The sequence below is a fragment of the Hypanus sabinus genome, chromosome 15, assembly GCF_030144855.1.
Source record: "Hypanus sabinus isolate sHypSab1 chromosome 15, sHypSab1.hap1, whole genome shotgun sequence".
NCBI lineage: Eukaryota > Metazoa > Chordata > Chondrichthyes > Myliobatiformes > Dasyatidae > Hypanus > Hypanus sabinus.
Window position 1 is genome coordinate 90,956,463 of NC_082720.1, and position 22,046 is coordinate 90,978,508.

Below are 22,046 nucleotides of genomic sequence, written 5' to 3' on the forward strand. Positions count from 1 at the left end.
CGAACCCCTGCTGCACCTACCCTGCCTCCTTCCCCCAACACTCCCCCTCCCACACCCCTCCCCTTCCCTGCACCCCTCTCCCCTTCCCTCTGAAGGGAGGTTTCCCTGAAATTCCCTATTGGACTGTCATATAGAAACCTTTCGCATTGACCATGTCTCTGAAATTTTATTTAAGAGGGGGTAATTTCAAAGTAGATGAGAGGGGTAAGTTTTTTTTTAATACAGAGCGTGGCGACTGCCTGGCGTGGTGATTGAGGCAGATACGATAGAGAGGTTTAGAGAGGCACATGGATGGGAGGGAAATGGAAGGATGTGGACATTGTGTAAGCAGAGGAGATTAGTTTAGTTGGCCATTTGGTTACTAATTTATTTGTGGGCTGAAGGGCCTTTTCCTGTACTGTACAGCTCTGTGATCTAAAGCCCATGTACAGAACTAGGTTGGCAAAAAGCACAAGCAAGGATGTCGTTGAACACCATCGGGAATTCCCACATTCCCCACCGGCAGCAGGGGACCAGGAATTGGAGAGTTCTGTCTGGCCAGCGGATCAGTGTTCCTTTTCCCGGAGTGGCCCTGCTGCCTCGGGCAGCTTCCCAGCAGCAAGAAAAGTGCCAACCAACACCCCCCACCCAGTCCTGAGAGGTTCTGGCTTTTGCCCCCCCCATTCCTTTCCAGTCTTGATGAAGGGTCTCTGCCTGAAATGTCGACAGTCTGTTGCTTTCTTCACTGCTGCTGACCTGCTGAGTTCCTCAGGTATTTTGTGTGCGTAGCTTTCGATTTCCAGCATCTGCCGAATCTCTTTATGCCCCTGGTCCTGAGACCCATCCATCTGTAATTACCACCCAGCCTGGGAGGCCATTCAGCACGGTATCCATGCTGGCCCTTTGAAAGAACTCACTGAGTTCCGCTCTGCCCACCACCTCTCCCGGGCCCCGTTTCAGGTGGTGTAGTGCAGTCCCCGCAGTGCTGTTGCTGTCAAGGGTCGCCAAGCGGGTGGAGAGGTGGGTGAGGGTGCTGGTGCACCAGCTGCAGGGACACAATGCACCCCAGGCCGTAGGCTGTGTCATGTACATACGTCCCTGAACTTGTGTACTCTTCACACGCTTGTCCCCAACACTCGGGTACTCCCAGCGGTCACCAAACCAAACCCTGCTATCTGTGGCGTTTCTGTTAACTGGGCGGCTCTGGATGGTTCCCATAAGATGAAGGAGCAGAATGAGGCCATTCAGCCCATCACATCTGCTCTGCCATTCCATCATGGTGGATTTTTTTCCATCCCTTTCAACAACATTCTCCTGTTTTCTCCCAGCCTCTGACATCTGAGGTAACCAACAACCTATCAACCTCGTCCATGGCAATAAACGGCATAGATTCACCCATCTCTAGCTAAAGAAATTCCTCCTCGAAATGGACGTCCCTTTATTCTGAGGCAGTGCCCTCTGGTCCTGGACTCCCTCACTATAGGAAACATCCTCTCCACATCCACTCGAAATGGACGTCCCTTTATTCTGAGGCAGTGCCCTCTGGTCCTGGACTCCCTCACTATAGGGAACATCCTCTCCACATCCACTCTATCTGTGTCCTCTGGTCCTAGACGCCCTCTATTGGAAACATCCTCTCCACAGCCACTCTATCTGTGTCCTCTGGTCCTAGACGCCCTCTATTGGAAACATCCTCTCCACATCCACTCTATCTGTGTCCTCTGGTCCTAGACTCCCCCACTATAGGAAACCTACTCTCCACATCCACTCTATCTGTGTCCTCTGGTCCTAGACTCCCTCACTATAGGAAACATCCTCTCCACATCCACTCTATCTGTGTCCTCTGGTCCTAGACTCCCCCACTATAGGAAACATCCTCTCCACATCCACTCTATCTGTGTCCTCTGGTCCTAGACTCCCCCACTATAGGAAACATCCTCTCCACATCCACTCAATTGAAGCTTTTCAACATTTCAATGGGATTGCCCTCCATTCTTCTAAACTGCAGCGAGTACAGTCCCAGAACCGTCAAACGCTCCTCACGTGTTAACCATTTCATTCTCGTGAAACCATTCTCTGCAGCCAGGGATTGGGGGAGGGGGCATGGGATGCAGCGGGAGGGTGAGTGGGAGCCGGAGTCCTGGTGCGTGTTCCTGGCTGGTCTGTGTTGTCCATCCTTCGCTGCCCGGTGTGACTGTCCAGCAAACTCCTGTCTCCGGTGCAGGGGGAGTGTCCCCGAGGGACGGGGACGGAGTTAGAAATGGAGTCGGCGATGCTCAGACCAGGAAACCGCCCTCTGGCTGTGGAACTGGCACTGCTGATGGCATGGGCAGAGGAACCCGGACCTTGGAGGGAGAGAGCACAGGGAATTACAGAAGCCAGCAGCAAACAAGGGTTCTAGAGCAACTACTTCACGCTCTTCCACTGGATCCAGAGTGGCCGCCTTGCACTTCACAGTGCATACAGTGCAGCCAGTGCACTGAACCCTGAGCGTGCTGACCTTCTCCTGACCCCTCCCCAATTATCCCCCCCAGCCCCAGCAATGACCAGACTAATTCCTAAATGGAGAGAAAATTCAAAAATCTGAGCTGTGAGGGGATGCATGTTACTACAGGAAAGAGCTGAGCCTGGATAAAGCAATGGCTGATTGGCAGGGGGCAAAGAATGGGAATGAAGGGACTGGCTGCCGATGACTAGTTGTGTTGCATAGGGTCAGTGTAGGGACGGATTCTTTTAACGTTACATGTCAATGATTTGGATGATGGAGTTGATGGCTTTGTTGCAAAGTTTGAAGATGGGCGGAGGAGCTGGTAGTTTTGAGGAAGTGGGGAGGCTACAGAAGGAATTGGACAGATTTGGAGAATGGGCAAAAAGTGGCAGATGGAGTACAGTGTAGGGAAGTGTACGGTTATGCACTTTGGTAGAAGAAATAAAGGGGTAGATTATTTTATAAATGGAGAGAAAATACAAAAATCAGAGGTGCAAAGATACTTGGGAGTCCTCGTGCAGGATTCCCTGAAGGTTAAGTTGCAGGTTGAGTCTGTGGTGAGGAAGGCAAATGCAATGTTAGCATTCATTTCGAGAGGTCTAGAATATAAAAGCAAGAATGTAATGTCGAAACTTCATAAAGCACTGGTGAGGCCTCACTTGGAGAACTGTGAGCAGATTTGGGCTCCTTACCTGAGAAAGGATGTGCTGAAACTGGAGAGGGTTCAAATAAGGATCACGAAAATGATTCCAGGATTGAACAGCTTGTCATTTGAAATGGGTTTGATGGCTCTGGGTGTATTCACTGGAATTCAGAAGAATGACCTTATTGAAACCTATCGAATGGTGAAAGGCCTTGAAAGAGTGGATGTGGAGAGGATATGGAATGTTTCCCATTCCAAGATGGCTATGCGATGCAGCTTGCAGTGGCCACTCCGGAATTGATTATCTGTTTTTTGTGAAGTGGGGTGCCGTGCACAATCATAATCGATTGAAAACGGACGTGGGAGCACGGAGGAACATCGGGAAATCTCCAGGCAGACCCTCTTCGTTGCTGCTGCTGCTGTGAGGTCCGGGACTCTGCTGGGAAGAACAGGCCCCCAGTCCTCAGGGTCGCGTTGCCGATGGCCGTTGGCGGAGCTGTCTTAATACGCTCGGCACAGGATGGTGCTTGGAGAAGCTGTGCCGGAGGGGATGGTCATCGGCTCGGAGGTTCGACAGACTCGGAGTCCACTGCGGTCAGGTAGCTGTCGGTGTGTGCTGCGTCTGTGAGGCTGAGTCGGGCGGTGCTGTGGAAGTCCATAGCGGGGGTATTCCCTTCTGCCGCCGGTGTGGGATGGCGAGTCTATCGGGACCCTGAGGACTTGTGGAAACTGTGTGGTGATTTCTTTTGAACTTATAGTCCTTTTACATCTTTGGACAATTTTTACTGTGCCCATGGTCTGTTTTGTTTTATCAATTATGCTATTGTTTCCACTGTTGTAACTATGTGGTTTTGTGCAGGTCTTGTAGCTTTAGCTTTTGGTCTTGTGTTGTCTGGTGGATTTGGAGCTCCTTTCCGGGGAACGCGCAAGATGGTAGCACAATATTAATACGCAGCAGCCTCTCCGGACTCTGGATTGGGGATTGCCAAACGTTATGTGGATTTTCTGGTGTAGTCTGTTTTGTCATGTGCTTTTGTGACATCATTCTGGAGGAACGTTGCCTCATTTTTTAACTGCATTGCATTTGTGGTGTCTAAATGACAATAAACTGAACCTGAATCTGATATTTACTATGGTGGGAGAGTCTAAGACCAGAGGACCCAGACTCAGAAAAGTGGGGCGTTGCTTTAGAAAGGGGATGAAGAAGGATTTCTTTTAGCCAAGAGTGGTGAATCAGAGGAATTCTTTGCCAGAGACAGCTGTGGAGGCCAAGCCCTTCTGCATAGTTAAGGCAGAGGTTGATAGATTCTTGATTGGTCAGGGCATGAAGGGATAGGGGGAGAAGGCAGGAGATTGGGGCAGAGAGGGAAATGGATCAGCCATGATGAAATGGCAGAGCAGACTCGATGGGCCAAATGGCCTAATTCTGCTCCTATGTCTTATGGTCTCATAGACACCGCAGCGTCCTTTCCTCCCCACTGCTTCAAGACAGGAGATGTGACCAGGATATTCGACTGAAGGGAGCTCACAAATGGGAGAGAGTCACCCTGAACCAAACCCAACCCACAACCACTCCAAACCTCCCCAACCCAGTCCCTCAACCTCACTCCAAACCCCAACCCAGTCCCTCACCCTCACTCCAAACCTCCCCAACCCAGTCCCTCAACCTCACTCCAAACCCCAACCCAGTCCCTCAACCTCACTCCAAACCTCCCCAACCCAGTCCCTCAACCTCACTCCAAACCCCAACCCAGTCCCTCACCCTCACTCCAAACCTCCCCAACCCAGTCCCTCAACCACTCCAAACCTCCTCAACCCAGTCCCTCAACCTCACTCCAAACCCCAACCCAGTCCCTCACCCTCACTCCAAACCTCCCCAACCCAGTCCCTCAACCACTCCAAACCTCCTCAACCCAGTCCCTCACCCTCACTCCAAACCTCCCCAACCCAGTCCCTCAACCACTCCAAACCCCAACCCAGTCCCTCACCCTCACTCCAAATCTCCTCAGCCCAGTCACTCACCCACACTCCAAAACCCAAACCCAGTCCCTCAGCCTCAATCCAAACCTCCTCAACCCAGTCCCTCACCCTCACTCCAAACCTCCCCAACCCAGTCACTCAACCACTCCAAACCTCCTCAACCCAGTCCCTCACCCTCACTCCAAATCTCCTCAGCCCAGTCACTCACCCACACTCCAAAAGCCCAACCCAGTCCCTCAGCCTCAATCCAAACCTCCTCAACCCAGTCCCTCAGCCTCACTCCAAAACTCATCAACCCAGTCCCTCAACCTCACTCCAAACCCCAACCCAGTCCCTCAACCACTCCAAACCTCCTCAACCCAGTCCCTCGACCTCACTCCAAACCCAAACCCAGTCCCTCAACCTCACTCCAAATCTCCTCAGCCCAGTCAGTCATCCAAAACCCCAACCCAGTCCCTCAACCTCACTCCAAACCTACTCCAGTCCCTCAGCCTCACCCCAAACCTCCTCAACCCAGTCCCTCAACCTCACTCCAAACCCCAACCCAGTCCCTCAACCTGACTCCAAATCTCCTCAGCCCAGTCACTCACCCTCACTCCAAAACCCCAACCCAGTCCCTCAACCTCACTCCAAACCCCAACCCAGTCCCTCAGCCTCACTCCAAACGTCCTCAGCCCAGTCCCTCAGCCTCACTCCAAACCTCCTCAACCCAGTCCCTCAACCTCAATCCAAATCCCAGCCCAGTCCCTCAACCTCACTCCAAACCCCAACCCAGTCCCACAACCTCACTCCAAACCTCCCCAACCCAGTCCCTCAACCACTCCAAACCGCCCCAACCCAGTCCCTCAACCACCAAACCTCCCCAACCCAGTCCCTCAACCACTCCAAACCTCCCCAACACAGTCCCTCAACCTCACTCCAAACCCCAACCCAGTCCCTCACCCTCACTCTAAACCTCCCCAACCCAGTCCCTCAACCACTCCAAACATCCTCAACCCAGTCCCTCAACCTCACTCCAAACCTCCTCAACCCAGTCCCTCAGCCTCATTCCAAAGCTCCTCAGCCCAGTCACTCATCCACACTCCAAAAGCCCAACCCAGTCCCTCAGCCGCAATCCAAACCTCCTCAACCCAGTCCCTCAGCCTCACTCCAAAACTCATCAACCCAGTCCCTCAACCTCACTCCAAACCCCAACCCAGTCCCCCAGCCTCACTCCAAAACTCCTCAGCCCAGTCCCTCAGCCTCACTCCAAACTTCCCCAACCCAGTCCCTCAACCTCACTCCAAACCCCAACCCAGTCCCTCAACCTCACTCCAAACCCCAACCGTCCCTCAGCCTCACTCCAAACCCCAACCCAGTCCCTCAGCCTCACTCCAAACCTCCTCAGCCCAGTCCCTCAGCCTCACTCCAAACCTCCTCAACCCAGTCCCTCAACCTCACTCCAAATCCCAGCCCAGTCCCTCAGCCTCACTCCAAACCCCAACCCAGTCCCTCAACCTCACTCCAAACCCCAACCCAGTCCCTCAGCCTTACTCCAAACCCCAACCCAGTCCCTCAGCCTCACTCCAAACCTCCTCAGCCCAGTCCCTCAGCCTCACTCCAAACCTCCTCAACCCAGTCCCTCAACCTCACTCCAAATCCCAGCCCAGTCCCTCAACCTCACTCCAAACCCCAACCCAGTCTCTCAACCACTCCAAACCTCCCCAACCCAGTCCCTCAACCACTCCAAACCTCCTCAACCCAGTCCCTCAACCACTCCAAACCTCCCCAACCCAGTCACTCAACCACTCCAAAACTCCCCAACCCAGTCCCTCAACCTCACACCAAATCCCAGCCCAGTCCCTCAACCTCACTCCAAACCTCCCCAACCCAGTCACACAACCACTCCAAACCTCCCCAACCCAGTCCCTCAACCTCACTCCAAACCCCAACCCAGTCCCTCAACCACTCCAAACCGCCTCAACCCAGTCCCTTACCCTCACTCCAAACCTCCCCAACCCAGTCCCTCAACCTCTCCAAAGCTCCCCAACCCAGTCCCTCAGCCTCACTACAAACCTCCCCAACCCAGTCCCTCAACCACTCCAAACCTCCCCAACCCAGTCCCTCAACCTCACTCCAAACTCCAACCCAGTCCCTCAACCTCACTCCAAAACTCATCAACCCAGTCCCTCAACCTCACTCCAAACCCCAACCCAGTCCCCCAGCCTCACTCCAAACCTCCTCAGCCCAGTCCCTCAGCCTCACTCCAAACTTCCCCAACCCAGTCCCTCAACCTCACTCCAAACCCCAACCCAGTCCCTCAACCTCACTCCAAACCCCAACCGTCCCTCAGCCTCACTCCAAACCCCAACCCAGTCCCTCAGCCTCACTCCAAACCTCCTCAGCCCAGTCCCTCAGCCTCACTCCAAACCTCCTCAACCCAGTCCCTCAACCTCACTCCAAATCCCAGCCCAGTCCCTCAACCTCACTCCAAACCCCAACCCAGTCCCTCAACCTCACTCCAAACCCCAACCCAGTCCCTCAGCCTTACTCCAAACCCCAACCCAGTCCCTCAGCCTCACTCCAAACCTCCTCAGCCCAGTCCCTCAGCCTCACTCCAAACCTCCTCAACCCAGTCCCTCAACCTCACTCCAAATCCCAGCCCAGTCCCTCAACCTCACTCCAAACCCCAACCCAGTCTCTCAACCACTCCAAACCTCCCCAACCCAGTCCCTCAACCACTCCAAACCTCCTCAACCCAGTCCCTCAACCACTCCAAACCTCCCCAACCCAGTCACTCAACCACTCCAAAACTCCCCAACCCAGTCCCTCAACCTCACACCAAATCCCAGCCCAGTCCCTCAACCTCACTCCAAACCTCCCCAACCCAGTCACACAACCACTCCAAACCTCCCCAACCCAGTCCCTCAACCTCACTCCAAACTCCAACCCAGTCCCTCAACCACTCCAAACCTCCTCAACCCAGTCCCTTACCCTCACTCCAAACCTCCCCAACCCAGTCCCTCAACCTCTCCAAAGCTCCCCAACCCAGTCCCTCAGCCTCACTACAAACCTCCCCAACCCAGTCCCTCAACCACTCCAAACCTCCCCAACCCAGTCCCTCAACCTCACTCCAAACTCCAACCCAGTCCCTCAACCTCACTCCAAACCTCCTCAACCCAGTCCCTCAACCACTCCAAAGCTCCCCAACCCAGTCCCTCAGCCTCACTACAAACCTCCTCAGCCCAGTCCCTCAACCACTCCAAACCTCCCCAACCCAGTCCCTCAAACTCACTCCAAATCCCAACCCAGTCCCTCAACCTCACTCCAAACCCCAACCCAGTCCCTCAACCACTCCAAACCTCCCCAACCCAGTCCCTCAACCTCACTCCAAATCCCAGCCCAGTCCCTCAACCTCACTCCAAATCCCAAACCAGTCCCTCAACCACTCCAAACCTCCCCAACCCAGTCCCTCAACCACTCCAAACCTCCCCAACCCAGTCCCTCAACCACTCCAAACCTCCCCAACCCAGTCCCTCAGCCTCATTCCAAACCTCCTCAGCCCAGTCACTCACCCTCACTCCAAACCTCCTCAACACAGTCCCTCAGCCTCACTACAAACCTCCTCAACCCAGTCCCTCAACCTCACTCCAAATCCCAGCCCAGTCCCTCAACCTCACTCCAAACCCCAACCCAGTCCCTCAACATCACTCCAAACCTCCCCAACCCACTCAACCACTCCAAACCTCCCCAACCCAGTCCCTCAACCTCACTCCAAACCCCAACCCAGTCCCTCAACCACTCCAAACCTCCCCAACCCAGTCCCTCAACCTCACTCCAAACCCCAACCCAGTCCCTCACCCTCACTCCAAACCTCCCCAACCGTCCCTCAACCACTCCAAACCTCCTCAACCCAATCCCTCAACCACTCCAAACCTCCCCAACCCAGTCACTCAACCACTCCAAACCTCCCCAACAGTCCCTCAACCTCACTCCAAACCCCAACCCAGTCCCTCAACCTCACTCCAAACCTCCCCAACCCAGTCACTCAACCACTCCAAACCTCCCCAACCCAGTCCCTCAACCTCACTCCAAACCCCAACCCAGTCCCTCACCCTCACTCCAAACCTCCCCAACCGTCCCTCAACCACTCCAAACCTCCCCAACCCAGTCCTTCAACCACTCCAAACCTCCTCAGCCCAGGCCCTCAGCCTCACTCCAAACCTCCCCAACCCAGTCCCTCAACCTCACTCCAAACCCCAACCCAGTCCCTCAACATCAAACCCCAACCCAGTCCCTCAGCCTCACTCCAAACCTCCTCAACTCAGTCCCTCAACCTCACTCCAAATCCCAGCCCAGTCCCTCAACATCACTCCAAACCCCAACCCAGTTCCTCAACCACTCCAAACCTCCCCAACCCAGTCCCAACCTCACTCCAAACCTCCTCAACCCAGTCCCTCAGCCTCATTCCAAACCTCCCCAACCCAGTCCCTCAACCTCACTCCAAACCCCAACCCAGTCCCTCAACCACTCCAAACCTCCCCAATCCAGTCCCTCAACCACTCCAAACCTCCCCAACCCAGTCACTCAACCTCACTACAAACCTCCTCAGCCCAGTCCCTCAACCACTCCAAACCTCCCCAACCCAGTCCTTCAACCACTCCAAACCTCCTCAGCCCAGGCCCTCAGCCTCACTCCAAACCTCCCCAACCCAGTCCCTCAACCTCACTCCAAACCCCAACCCAGTCCCTCAACATCAAACCCCAACCCAGTCCCTCAGCCTCACTCCAAACCTCCTCAACTCAGTCCCTCAACCTCACTCCAAATCCCAGCCCAGTCCCTCAACATCACTCCAAACCCCAACCCAGTTCCTCAACCACTCCAAACCTCCCCAACCCAGTCCCAACCTCACTCCAAACCTCCTCAACCCAGTCCCTCAGCCTCATTCCAAACCTCCCCAACCCAGTCCCTCAACCTCACTCCAAACCCCAACCCAGTCCCTCAACCACTCCAAACCTCCCCAATCCAGTCCCTCAACCACTCCAAACCTCCCCAACCCAGTCACTCAACCTCACTACAAACCTCCTCAGTCCAGTCCCTCAACCTCACTCCAAATCCCAGCACAGTCCCTCAACCTCACTCCAAACCCCAAGCCAGTCCCTCAACCACTCCAAACCTCCCCAACCCAGTCCAACCTCACTCCAAACTCCAACCCAGTCCCTCAACCTCACTCCAAACCTCCTCAACCCAGTCCCTCAGCCTCATTCCAAACCTCCTCAGCCCAGTCACTCAGCCTCACTCCAAACCTCCCCAACCCAGTCCCTCAGCCTCACTCCAAACCTCCTCAACCTAGTCCCTCAGCCTCATTCCAAACCTCCTCAGCCCAGTCACTCACCCTCACTCCAACCTGCTCAACCCAGTCCCTCAGCCTCACTCTAAACCACAACCCAGTCCCTCAACCTCACTCCAAACCCCAACCCAGTCCCTCAACCTCACTCCAAATCTCCTCAGCCCAGTCACTCAGCCTCACTCCAAACCTCCCCAACCCAGTCCCTCAGCCTCACTCCAAACCTCCCCAACCCAGTCCCTCAACCTCACTCCAAATCCCAGCACAGTCCCTCAACCTCACTCCAAACCCCAAGCCAGTCCCTCAACCACTCCAAACCTCCCCAACCCAGTCCCTCAACCACTCCAAACCTCCCCAACCCAGTCCCTCAACCACTCCAAACCTCCCCAACCCAGTCCCTCAACCTCACTCCAAACCCCAACCCAGTCCCTCAACCTCACTCCAAACCTCCTCAACCTAGTCCCTCAGTCTCACTCCAAACCTGCTCAACCCAGTCCCTCAGCCTCACTCTAAACCACAACCCAGTCCCTCAACCTCACTCCAAACCCCAACCCAGTCCCTCAACCTCACTCCAAATCTCCTCAACCCAGTCCCTCAAACTCACTCCAAACCTCCTCAACCCAGTCCCTCACCCTCACTCCAAACCTCCTCAACCCAGTCACTCACCCTCACTCCAAACCCCAACCCAGTGCAACCTCACTCCAAATCTCCTCAGCCCAGTCACTCAGCCTCACTCCAAACCTCCTCAACCCAGTTTCTCAACCTCACTCCAAATCCCTGCCCAGTCCCTCAACCACTCCAAACTTCCCCAACCCAGTCCCTCAACCTCACACCAAACCCCAACCCAGTCCCTCAACCTCACTCCAAACCCCAACACAGTCCCTCAGCCTCACTCCAAACCCCAACCCAGTCCCTCAGCCTCACTCCAAAGCTCCTCAAACCAGTCCCTCACCCTCACTCCAAAACCCAACCCAGTGCCTCAACCTCACTCCAAACCTCTCCAGCCCAGTCACTCAGCCTCACTCCAAACCTCTCCAACCCAGTCACTCACCGTTACTCCAAACCTCCTCAGCTCAGTCACTCACCCTCACTCCAAACCTCCTCAACCCAGTCCCTCAGCCTCATTCCAAAGCTCCTCAGCCCAGTCACTCATCCACACTCCAAAAGCCCAACCCAGTCCCTCAGCCGCAATCCAAACCTCCTCAACCCAGTCCCTCAGCCTCACTCCAAAACTCATCAACCCAGTCCCTCAACCTCACTCCAAACCCCAACCCAGTCCCCCAGCCTCACTCCAAACCTCCTCAGCCCAGTCCCTCAGCCTCACTCCAAACTTCCCCAACCCAGTCCCTCAACCTCACTCCAAACCCCAACCCAGTCCCTCAACCTCACTCCAAACCCCAACCGTCCCTCAGCCTCACTCCAAACCCCAACCCAGTCCCTCAGCCTCACTCCAAACCTCCTCAGCCCAGTCCCTCAGCCTCACTCCAAACCCCAACCCAGTCCCTCAACCTCACTCCAAACCCCAACCGTCCCTCAGCCTCACTCCAAACCCCAACCCAGTCCCTCAGCCTCACTCCAAACCTCCTCAGCCCAGTCCCTCAGCCTCACTCCAAACCTCCTCAACCCAGTCCCTCAACCTCACTCCAAATCCCAGCCCAGTCCCTCAACCTCACTCCAAACCCCAACCGTCCCTCAGCCTCACTCCAAACCCCAACCCAGTCCCTCAGCCTCACTCCAAACCTCCTCAGCCCAGTCCCTCAGCCTCACTCCAAACCTCCTCAACCCAGTCCCTCAACCTCACTCCAAATCCCAGCCCAGTCCCTCAACCTCACTCCAAACCCCAACCCAGTCCCTCAACCTCACTCCAAACCCCAACCCAGTCCCTCAGCCTTACTCCAAACCCCAACCCAGTCCCTCAGCCTCACTCCAAACCTCCTCAGCCCAGTCCCTCAGCCTCACTCCAAACCTCCTCAACCCAGTCCCTCAACCTCACTCCAAATCCCAGCCCAGTCCCTCAACCTCACTCCAAACCCCAACCCAGTCTCTCAACCACTCCAAACCTCCCCAACCCAGTCCCTCAACCACTCCAAACCTCCTCAACCCAGTCCCTCAACCACTCCAAACCTCCCCAACCCAGTCACTCAACCACTCCAAAACTCCCCAACCCAGTCCCTCAACCTCACACCAAATCCCAGCCCAGTCCCTCAACCTCACTCCAAACCTCCCCAACCCAGTCACACAACCACTCCAAACCTCCCCAACCCAGTCCCTCAACCTCACTCCAAACCCCAACCCAGTCCCTCAACCACTCCAAACCTCCTCAACCCAGTCCCTTACCCTCACTCCAAACCTCCCCAACCCAGTCCCTCAACCTCTCCAAAGCTCCCCAACCCAGTCCCTCAGCCTCACTACAAACCTCCCCAACCCAGTCCCTCAACCACTCCAAACCTCCCCAACCCAGTCCCTCAACCTCACTCCAAACTCCAACCCAGTCCCTCAACCTCACTCCAAACCTCCTCAACCCAGTCCCTCAACCACTCCAAAGCTCCCCAACCCAGTCCCTCAGCCTCACTACAAACCTCCTCAGCCCAGTCCCTCAACCACTCCAAACCTCCCCAACCCAGTCCCTCAAACTCACTCCAAATCCCAACCCAGTCCCTCAACCTCACTCCAAACCCCAACCCAGTCCCTCAACCACTCCAAACCTCCCCAACCCAGTCCCTCAACCACTCCAAACCTCCCCAACCCAGTCCCTCAACCACTCCAAACCTCCTCAACCCAGTCCCTCAGCCTCATTCCAAACCTCCTCAGCCCAGTCACTCACCCTCACTCCAAACCTCCTCAACACAGTCCCTCAGCCTCATTCCAAACCTCCTCAGCCCAGTCACTCACCCTCACTCCAAACCTCCTCAACACAGTCCCTCAGCCTCACTCCAAACCTCCCCAACCCAGTCCCTCAACCTCACTCCAAACTCCAACCCAGTCCCTCAACCTCACTCCAAACCTCCTCAACCCAGTCCCTCAACCACTCCAAAGCTCCCCAACCCAGTCCCTCAGCCTCACTACAAACCTCCTCAGCCCAGTCCCTCAACCACTCCAAACCTCCCCAACCCAGTCCCTCAAACTCACTCCAAATCCCAACCCAGTCCCTCAACCTCACTCCAAACCCCAAACCAGTCCCTCAACCACTCCAAACCTCCCCAACCCAGTCCCTCAACCACTCCAAACCTCCCCAACCCAGTCCCTCAACCACTCCAAACCTCCCCAACCCAGTCATCCAGCCTCATTCCAAACCTCCTCAGCCCAGTCACTCACCCTCACTCCAAACCTCCTCAACACAGTCCCTCAGCCTCACTCCAAACCTCCTCAACCCAGTCCCTCAACCTCACTCCAAATCCCAGCCCAGTCCCTCAACCTCACTCCAAACCCCAACCCAGTCCCTCAACCTCACTCCAAACCTCCCCAACCCACTCAACCACTCCAAACCTCCCCAACCCAGTCCCTCAACCTCACTCCAAACCCCAACCCAGTCCCTCAACCACTCCAAACCTCCCCAACCCAGTCCCTCAACCTCACTCCAAACCCCAACCCAGTCCCTCACCCTCACTCCAAACCTCCCCAACCGTCCCTCAACCACTCCAAACCTCCTCAACCCAATCCCTCAACCACTCCAAACCTCCCCAACCCAGTCACTCAACCACTCCAAACCTCCCCAACAGTCCCTCAACCTCACTCCAAACCCCAACCCAGTCCCTCAACCTCACTCCAAACCTCCCCAACCCAGTCACTCAACCACTCCAAACCTCCCCAACCCAGTCCCTCAACCTCACTCCAAACCCCAACCCAGTCCCTCACCCTCACTCCAAACCTCCCCAACCGTCCCTCAACCACTCCAAACCTCCCCAACCCAGTCCTTCAACCACTCCAAACCTCCTCAGCCCAGGCCCTCAGCCTCACTCCAAACCTCCCCAACCCAGTCCCTCAACCTCACTCCAAACCCCAACCCAGTCCCTCAACATCAAACCCCAACCCAGTCCCTCAGCCTCACTCCAAACCTCCTCAACTCAGTCCCTCAACCTCACTCCAAATCCCAGCCCAGTCCCTCAACATCACTCCAAACCCCAACCCAGTCCCTCAACCACTCCAAACCTCCCCAACCCAGTCCCAACCTCACTCCAAACCTCCTCAACCCAGTCCCTCAGCCTCATTCCAAACCTCCCCAACCCAGTCCCTCAACCTCACTCCAAATCCCAGCCCAGTCCCTCAACCTCACTCCAAATCCCAAACCAGTCCCTCAACCACTCCAAACCTCCCCAACCCAGTCCCTCAACCACTCCAAACCTCCCCAACCCAGTCCCTCAACCACTCCAAACCTCCCCAACCCAGTCCCTCACCCTCACTCCAAATCTCCTCAGCCCAGTCACTCACCCACACTCCAAAAGCCCAACCCAGTCCCTCAGCCTCAATCCAAACCTCCTCAACCCAGTCCCTCAGCCTCACTCCAAAACTCATCAACCCAGTCCCTCAACCTCACTCCAAACCCCAACCCAGTCCCTCAACCACTCCAAACCTCCTCAACCCAGTCCCTCGACCTCACTCCAAACCCAAACCCAGTCCCTCAACCTCACTCCAAACCTACTCCAGTCCCTCAGCCTCACCCCAAACCTCCTCAACCCAGTCCCTCAACCTCACTCCAAACCCCAACCCAGTCCCTCAACCTGACTCCAAATCTCCTCAGCCCAGTCACTCACCCTCACTCCAAAACCCCAACCCAGTCCCTCAACCTCACTCCAAACCCCAACCCAGTCCCTCAGCCTCACTCCAAACGTCCTCAGCCCAGTCCCTCAGCCTCACTCCAAACCTCCTCAACCCAGTCCCTCAACCTCAATCCAAATCCCAGCCCAGTCCCTCAACCTCACTCCAAACCCCAACCCAGTCCCACAACCTCACTCCAAACCTCCCCAACCCAGTCCCTCAACCACTCCAAACCGCCCCAACCCAGTCCCTCAACCACCAAACCTCCCCAACCCAGTCCCTCAACCACTCCAAACCTCCCCAACACAGTCCCTCAACCTCACTCCAAACCCCAACCCAGTCCCTCACCCTCACTCTAAACCTCCCCAACCCAGTCCCTCAACCACTCCAAACATCCTCAACCCAGTCCCTCAACCTCACTCCAAACCTCCTCAACCCAGTCCCTCAGCCTCATTCCAAAGCTCCTCAGCCCAGTCACTCATCCACACTCCAAAAGCCCAACCCAGTCCCTCAGCCGCAATCCAAACCTCCTCAACCCAGTCCCTCAGCCTCACTCCAAAACTCATCAACCCAGTCCCTCAACCTCACTCCAAACCCCAACCCAGTCCCCCAGCCTCACTCCAAAACTCCTCAGCCCAGTCCCTCAGCCTCACTCCAAACTTCCCCAACCCAGTCCCTCAACCTCACTCCAAACCCCAACCCAGTCCCTCAACCTCACTCCAAACCCCAACCGTCCCTCAGCCTCACTCCAAACCCCAACCCAGTCCCTCAGCCTCACTCCAAACCTCCTCAGCCCAGTCCCTCAGCCTCACTCCAAACCTCCTCAACCCAGTCCCTCAACCTCACTCCAAATCCCAGCCCAGTCCCTCAGCCTCACTCCAAACCCCAACCCAGTCCCTCAACCTCACTCCAAACCCCAACCCAGTCCCTCAGCCTTACTCCAAACCCCAACCCAGTCCCTCAGCCTCACTCCAAACCTCCTCAGCCCAGTCCCTCAGCCTCACTCCAAACCTCCTCAACCCAGTCCCTCAACCTCACTCCAAATCCCAGCCCAGTCCCTCAACCTCACTCCAAACCCCAACCCAGTCTCTCAACCACTCCAAACCTCCCCAACCCAGTCCCTCAACCACTCCAAACCTCCTCAACCCAGTCCCTCAACCACTCCAAACCTCCCCAACCCAGTCACTCAACCACTCCAAAACTCCCCAACCCAGTCCCTCAACCTCACACCAAATCCCAGCCCAGTCCCTCAACCTCACTCCAAACCTCCCCAACCCAGTCACACAACCACTCCAAACCTCCCCAACCCAGTCCCTCAACCTCACTCCAAACCCCAACCCAGTCCCTCAACCACTCCAAACCGCCTCAACCCAGTCCCTTACCCTCACTCCAAACCTCCCCAACCCAGTCCCTCAACCTCTCCAAAGCTCCCCAACCCAGTCCCTCAGCCTCACTACAAACCTCCCCAACCCAGTCCCTCAACCACTCCAAACCTCCCCAACCCAGTCCCTCAACCTCACTCCAAACTCCAACCCAGTCCCTCAACCTCACTCCAAAACTCATCAACCCAGTCCCTCAACCTCACTCCAAACCCCAACCCAGTCCCCCAGCCTCACTCCAAACCTCCTCAGCCCAGTCCCTCAGCCTCACTCCAAACTTCCCCAACCCAGTCCCTCAACCTCACTCCAAACCCCAACCCAGTCCCTCAACCTCACTCCAAACCCCAACCGTCCCTCAGCCTCACTCCAAACCCCAACCCAGTCCCTCAGCCTCACTCCAAACCTCCTCAGCCCAGTCCCTCAGCCTCACTCCAAACCTCCTCAACCCAGTCCCTCAACCTCACTCCAAATCCCAGCCCAGTCCCTCAACCTCACTCCAAACCCCAACCCAGTCCCTCAACCTCACTCCAAACCCCAACCCAGTCCCTCAGCCTTACTCCAAACCCCAACCCAGTCCCTCAGCCTCACTCCAAACCTCCTCAGCCCAGTCCCTCAGCCTCACTCCAAACCTCCTCAACCCAGTCCCTCAACCTCACTCCAAACCCCAACCCAGTCTCTCAACCACTCCAAACCTCCCCAACCCAGTCCCTCAACCACTCCAAACCTCCTCAACCCAGTCCCTCAACCACTCCAAACCTCCCCAACCCAGTCACTCAACCACTCCAAAACTCCCCAACCCAGTCCCTCAACCTCACACCAAATCCCAGCCCAGTCCCTCAACCTCACTCCAAACCTCCCCAACCCAGTCACACAACCACTCCAAACCTCCCCAACCCAGTCCCTCAACCTCACTCCAAACTCCAACCCAGTCCCTCAACCACTCCAAACCTCCTCAACCCAGTCCCTTACCCTCACTCCAAACCTCCCCAACCCAGTCCCTCAACCTCTCCAAAGCTCCCCAACCCAGTCCCTCAGCCTCACTACAAACCTCCCCAACCCAGTCCCTCAACCACTCCAAACCTCCCCAACCCAGTCCCTCAACCTCACTCCAAACTCCAACCCAGTCCCTCAACCTCACTCCAAACCTCCTCAACCCAGTCCCTCAACCACTCCAAAGCTCCCCAACCCAGTCCCTCAGCCTCACTACAAACCTCCTCAGCCCAGTCCCTCAACCACTCCAAACCTCCCCAACCCAGTCCCTCAAACTCACTCCAAATCCCAACCCAGTCCCTCAACCTCACTCCAAACCCCAACCCAGTCCCTCAACCACTCCAAACCTCCCCAACCCAGTCCCTCAACCTCACTCCAAATCCCAGCCCAGTCCCTCAACCTCACTCCAAATCCCAAACCAGTCCCTCAACCACTCCAAACCTCCCCAACCCAGTCCCTCAACCACTCCAAACCTCCCCAACCCAGTCCCTCAACCACTCCAAACCTCCCCAACCCAGTCCCTCAGCCTCATTCCAAACCTCCTCAGCCCAGTCACTCACCCTCACTCCAAACCTCCTCAACACAGTCCCTCAGCCTCACTCCAAACCTCCTCAACCCAGTCCCTCAACCTCACTCCAAATCCCAGCCCAGTCCCTCAACCTCACTCCAAACCCCAACCCAGTCCCTCAACCTCACTCCAAACCTCCCCAACCCACTCAACCACTCCAAACCTCCCCAACCCAGTCCCTCAACCTCACTCCAAACCCCAACCCAGTCCCTCAACCACTCCAAACCTCCCCAACCCAGTCCCTCAACCTCACTCCAAACCCCAACCCAGTCCCTCACCCTCACTCCAAACCTCCCCAACCGTCCCTCAACCACTCCAAACCTCCTCAACCCAATCCCTCAACCACTCCAAACCTCCCCAACCCAGTCACTCAACCACTCCAAACCTCCCCAACAGTCCCTCAACCTCACTCCAAACCCCAACCCAGTCCCTCAACCTCACTCCAAACCTCCCCAACCCAGTCACTCAACCACTCCAAACCTCCCCAACCCAGTCCCTCAACCTCACTCCAAACCCCAACCCAGTCCCTCACCCTCACTCCAAACCTCCCCAACCGTCCCTCAACCACTCCAAACCTCCCCAACCCAGTCCTTCAACCACTCCAAACCTCCTCAGCCCAGGCCCTCAGCCTCACTCCAAACCTCCCCAACCCAGTCCCTCAACCTCACTCCAAACCCCAACCCAGTCCCTCAACATCAAACCCCAACCCAGTCCCTCAGCCTCACTCCAAACCTCCTCAACTCAGTCCCTCAACCTCACTCCAAATCCCAGCCCAGTCCCTCAACATCACTCCAAACCCCAACCCAGTTCCTCAACCACTCCAAACCTCCCCAACCCAGTCCCAACCTCACTCCAAACCTCCTCAACCCAGTCCCTCAGCCTCATTCCAAACCTCCCCAACCCAGTCCCTCAACCTCACTCCAAACCCCAACCCAGTCCCTCAACCACTCCAAACCTCCCCAATCCAGTCCCTCAACCACTCCAAACCTCCCCAACCCAGTCACTCAACCTCACTACAAACCTCCTCAGCCCAGTCCCTCAACCTCACTCCAAATCCCAGCACAGTCCCTCAACCTCACTCCAAACCCCAAGCCAGTCCCTCAACCACTCCAAACCTCCCCAACCCAGTCCAACCTCACTCCAAACTCCAACCCAGTCCCTCAACCTCACTCCAAACCTCCTCAACCCAGTCCCTCAGCCTCATTCCAAACCTCCTCAGCCCAGTCACTCAGCCTCACTCCAAACCTCCCCAACCCAGTCCCTCAGCCTCACTCCAAACCTCCTCAACCTAGTCCCTCAGCCTCATTCCAAACCTCCTCAGCCCAGTCACTCACCCTCACTCCAACCTGCTCAACCCAGTCCCTCAGCCTCACTCTAAACCACAACCCAGTCCCTCAACCTCACTCCAAACCCCAACCCAGTCCCTCAACCTCACTCCAAATCTCCTCAGCCCAGTCACTCAGCCTCACTCCAAACCTCCCCAACCCAGTCCCTCAGCCTCACTCCAAACCTCCCCAACCCAGTCCCTCAACCTCACTCCAAATCCCAGCACAGTCCCTCAACCTCACTCCAAACCCCAAGCCAGTCCCTCAACCACTCCAAACCTCCCCAACCCAGTCCCTCAACCACTCCAAACCTCCCCAACCCAGTCCCTCAACCACTCCAAACCTCCCCAACCCAGTCCCTCAACCTCACTCCAAACCCCAACCCAGTCCCTCAACCTCACTCCAAACCTCCTCAACCTAGTCCCTCAGTCTCACTCCAAACCTGCTCAACCCAGTCCCTCAGCCTCACTCTAAACCACAACCCAGTCCCTCAACCTCACTCCAAACCCCAACCCAGTCCCTCAACCTCACTCCAAATCTCCTCAACCCAGTCCCTCAAACTCACTCCAAACCTCCTCAACCCAGTCCCTCACCCTCACTCCAAACCTCCTCAACCCAGTCACTCACCCTCACTCCAAACCTCCTCAACCCAGTCCTTCAACCTCACTCCAAACCCCAACCCAGTGCAACCTCACTCCAAATCTCCTCAGCCCAGTCACTCAGCCTCACTCCAAACCTCCTCAACCCAGTCCCTCAACCTCACTCCAAATCCCTGCCCAGTCCCTCAACCACTCCAAACTTCCCCAACCCAGTCCCTCAACCTCACACCAAACCCCAACCCAGTCCCTCAACCTCACTCCAAACCCCAACACAGTCCCTCAGCCTCACTCCAAACCCCAACCCAGTCCCTCAGCCTCACTCCAAAGCTCCTCAAACCAGTCCCTCACCCTCACTCCAAAACCCAACCCAGTGCCTCAACCTCACTCCAAACCTCTCCAGCCCAGTCACTCAGCCTCACTCCAAACCTCTCCAACCCAGTCACTCACCGTTACTCCAAACCTCCTCAGCTCAGTCACTCACCCTCACTCCAAACCTCCTCAACCCAGTCCCTCAGCCTCATTCCAAAGCTCCTCAGCCCAGTCACTCATCCACACTCCAAAAGCCCAACCCAGTCCCTCAGCCGCAATCCAAACCTCCTCAACCCAGTCCCTCAGCCTCACTCCAAAACTCATCAACCCAGTCCCTCAACCTCACTCCAAACCCCAACCCAGTCCCCCAGCCTCACTCCAAACCTCCTCAGCCCAGTCCCTCAGCCTCACTCCAAACTTCCCCAACCCAGTCCCTCAACCTCACTCCAAACCCCAACCCAGTCCCTCAACCTCACTCCAAACCCCAACCGTCCCTCAGCCTCACTCCAAACCCCAACCCAGTCCCTCAGCCTCACTCCAAACCTCCTCAGCCCAGTCCCTCAGCCTCACTCCAAACCCCAACCCAGTCCCTCAACCTCACTCCAAACCCCAACCGTCCCTCAGCCTCACTCCAAACCCCAACCCAGTCCCTCAGCCTCACTCCAAACCTCCTCAGCCCAGTCCCTCAGCCTCACTCCAAACCTCCTCAACCCAGTCCCTCAACCTCACTCCAAATCCCAGCCCAGTCCCTCAACCTCACTCCAAACCCCAACCGTCCCTCAGCCTCACTCCAAACCCCAACCCAGTCCCTCAGCCTCACTCCAAACCTCCTCAGCCCAGTCCCTCAGCCTCACTCCAAACCTCCTCAACCCAGTCCCTCAACCTCACTCCAAATCCCAGCCCAGTCCCTCAACCTCACTCCAAACCCCAACCCAGTCCCTCAACCTCACTCCAAACCCCAACCCAGTCCCTCAGCCTTACTCCAAACCCCAACCCAGTCCCTCAGCCTCACTCCAAACCTCCTCAGCCCAGTCCCTCAGCCTCACTCCAAACCTCCTCAACCCAGTCCAACCTCACTCCAAATCCCAGCCCAGTCCCTCAACCTCACTCCAAACCCCAACCCAGTCTCTCAACCACTCCAAACCTCCCCAACCCAGTCCCTCAACCACTCCAAACCTCCTCAACCCAGTCCCTCAACCACTCCAAACCTCCCCAACCCAGTCACTCAACCACTCCAAAACTCCCCAACCCAGTCCCTCAACCTCACACCAAATCCCAGCCCAGTCCCTCAACCTCACTCCAAACCTCCCCAACCCAGTCACACAACCACTCCAAACCTCCCCAACCCAGTCCCTCAACCTCACTCCAAACCCCAACCCAGTCCCTCAACCACTCCAAACCTCCTCAACCCAGTCCCTTACCCTCACTCCAAACCTCCCCAACCCAGTCCCTCAACCTCTCCAAAGCTCCCCAACCCAGTCCCTCAGCCTCACTACAAACCTCCCCAACCCAGTCCCTCAACCACTCCAAACCTCCCCAACCCAGTCCCTCAACCTCACTCCAAACTCCAACCCAGTCCCTCAACCTCACTCCAAACCTCCTCAACCCAGTCCCTCAACCACTCCAAAGCTCCCCAACCCAGTCCCTCAGCCTCACTACAAACCTCCTCAGCCCAGTCCCTCAACCACTCCAAACCTCCCCAACC

At 56.3% G+C, this 22,046-nt stretch overlaps 1 protein-coding gene across 4 annotated transcripts in view; it reads right to left on the reverse strand.

The window, feature by feature from the left end:
* The window catches only part of LOC132405700 (F-BAR and double SH3 domains protein 1-like), a 122,962-nt gene that overhangs the window by 7,069 nt on the left and 93,847 nt on the right, over positions 1-22,046 (reverse strand). For 2 of the 4 annotated variants that reach the window (XM_059990723.1, XM_059990719.1), the window contains one exon: positions 81-2,324. The exons of 1 other annotated variant lie outside the window; for it this stretch is intronic. Coding sequence is in view for 2 of the 3 variants with exons in the window: in XM_059990719.1 (XP_059846702.1) it covers positions 2,256-2,324 (69 nt within the window). In the remaining variant the exon portion in view is untranslated. One more of the 4 variants, XM_059990721.1, reaches the window with a different exon arrangement.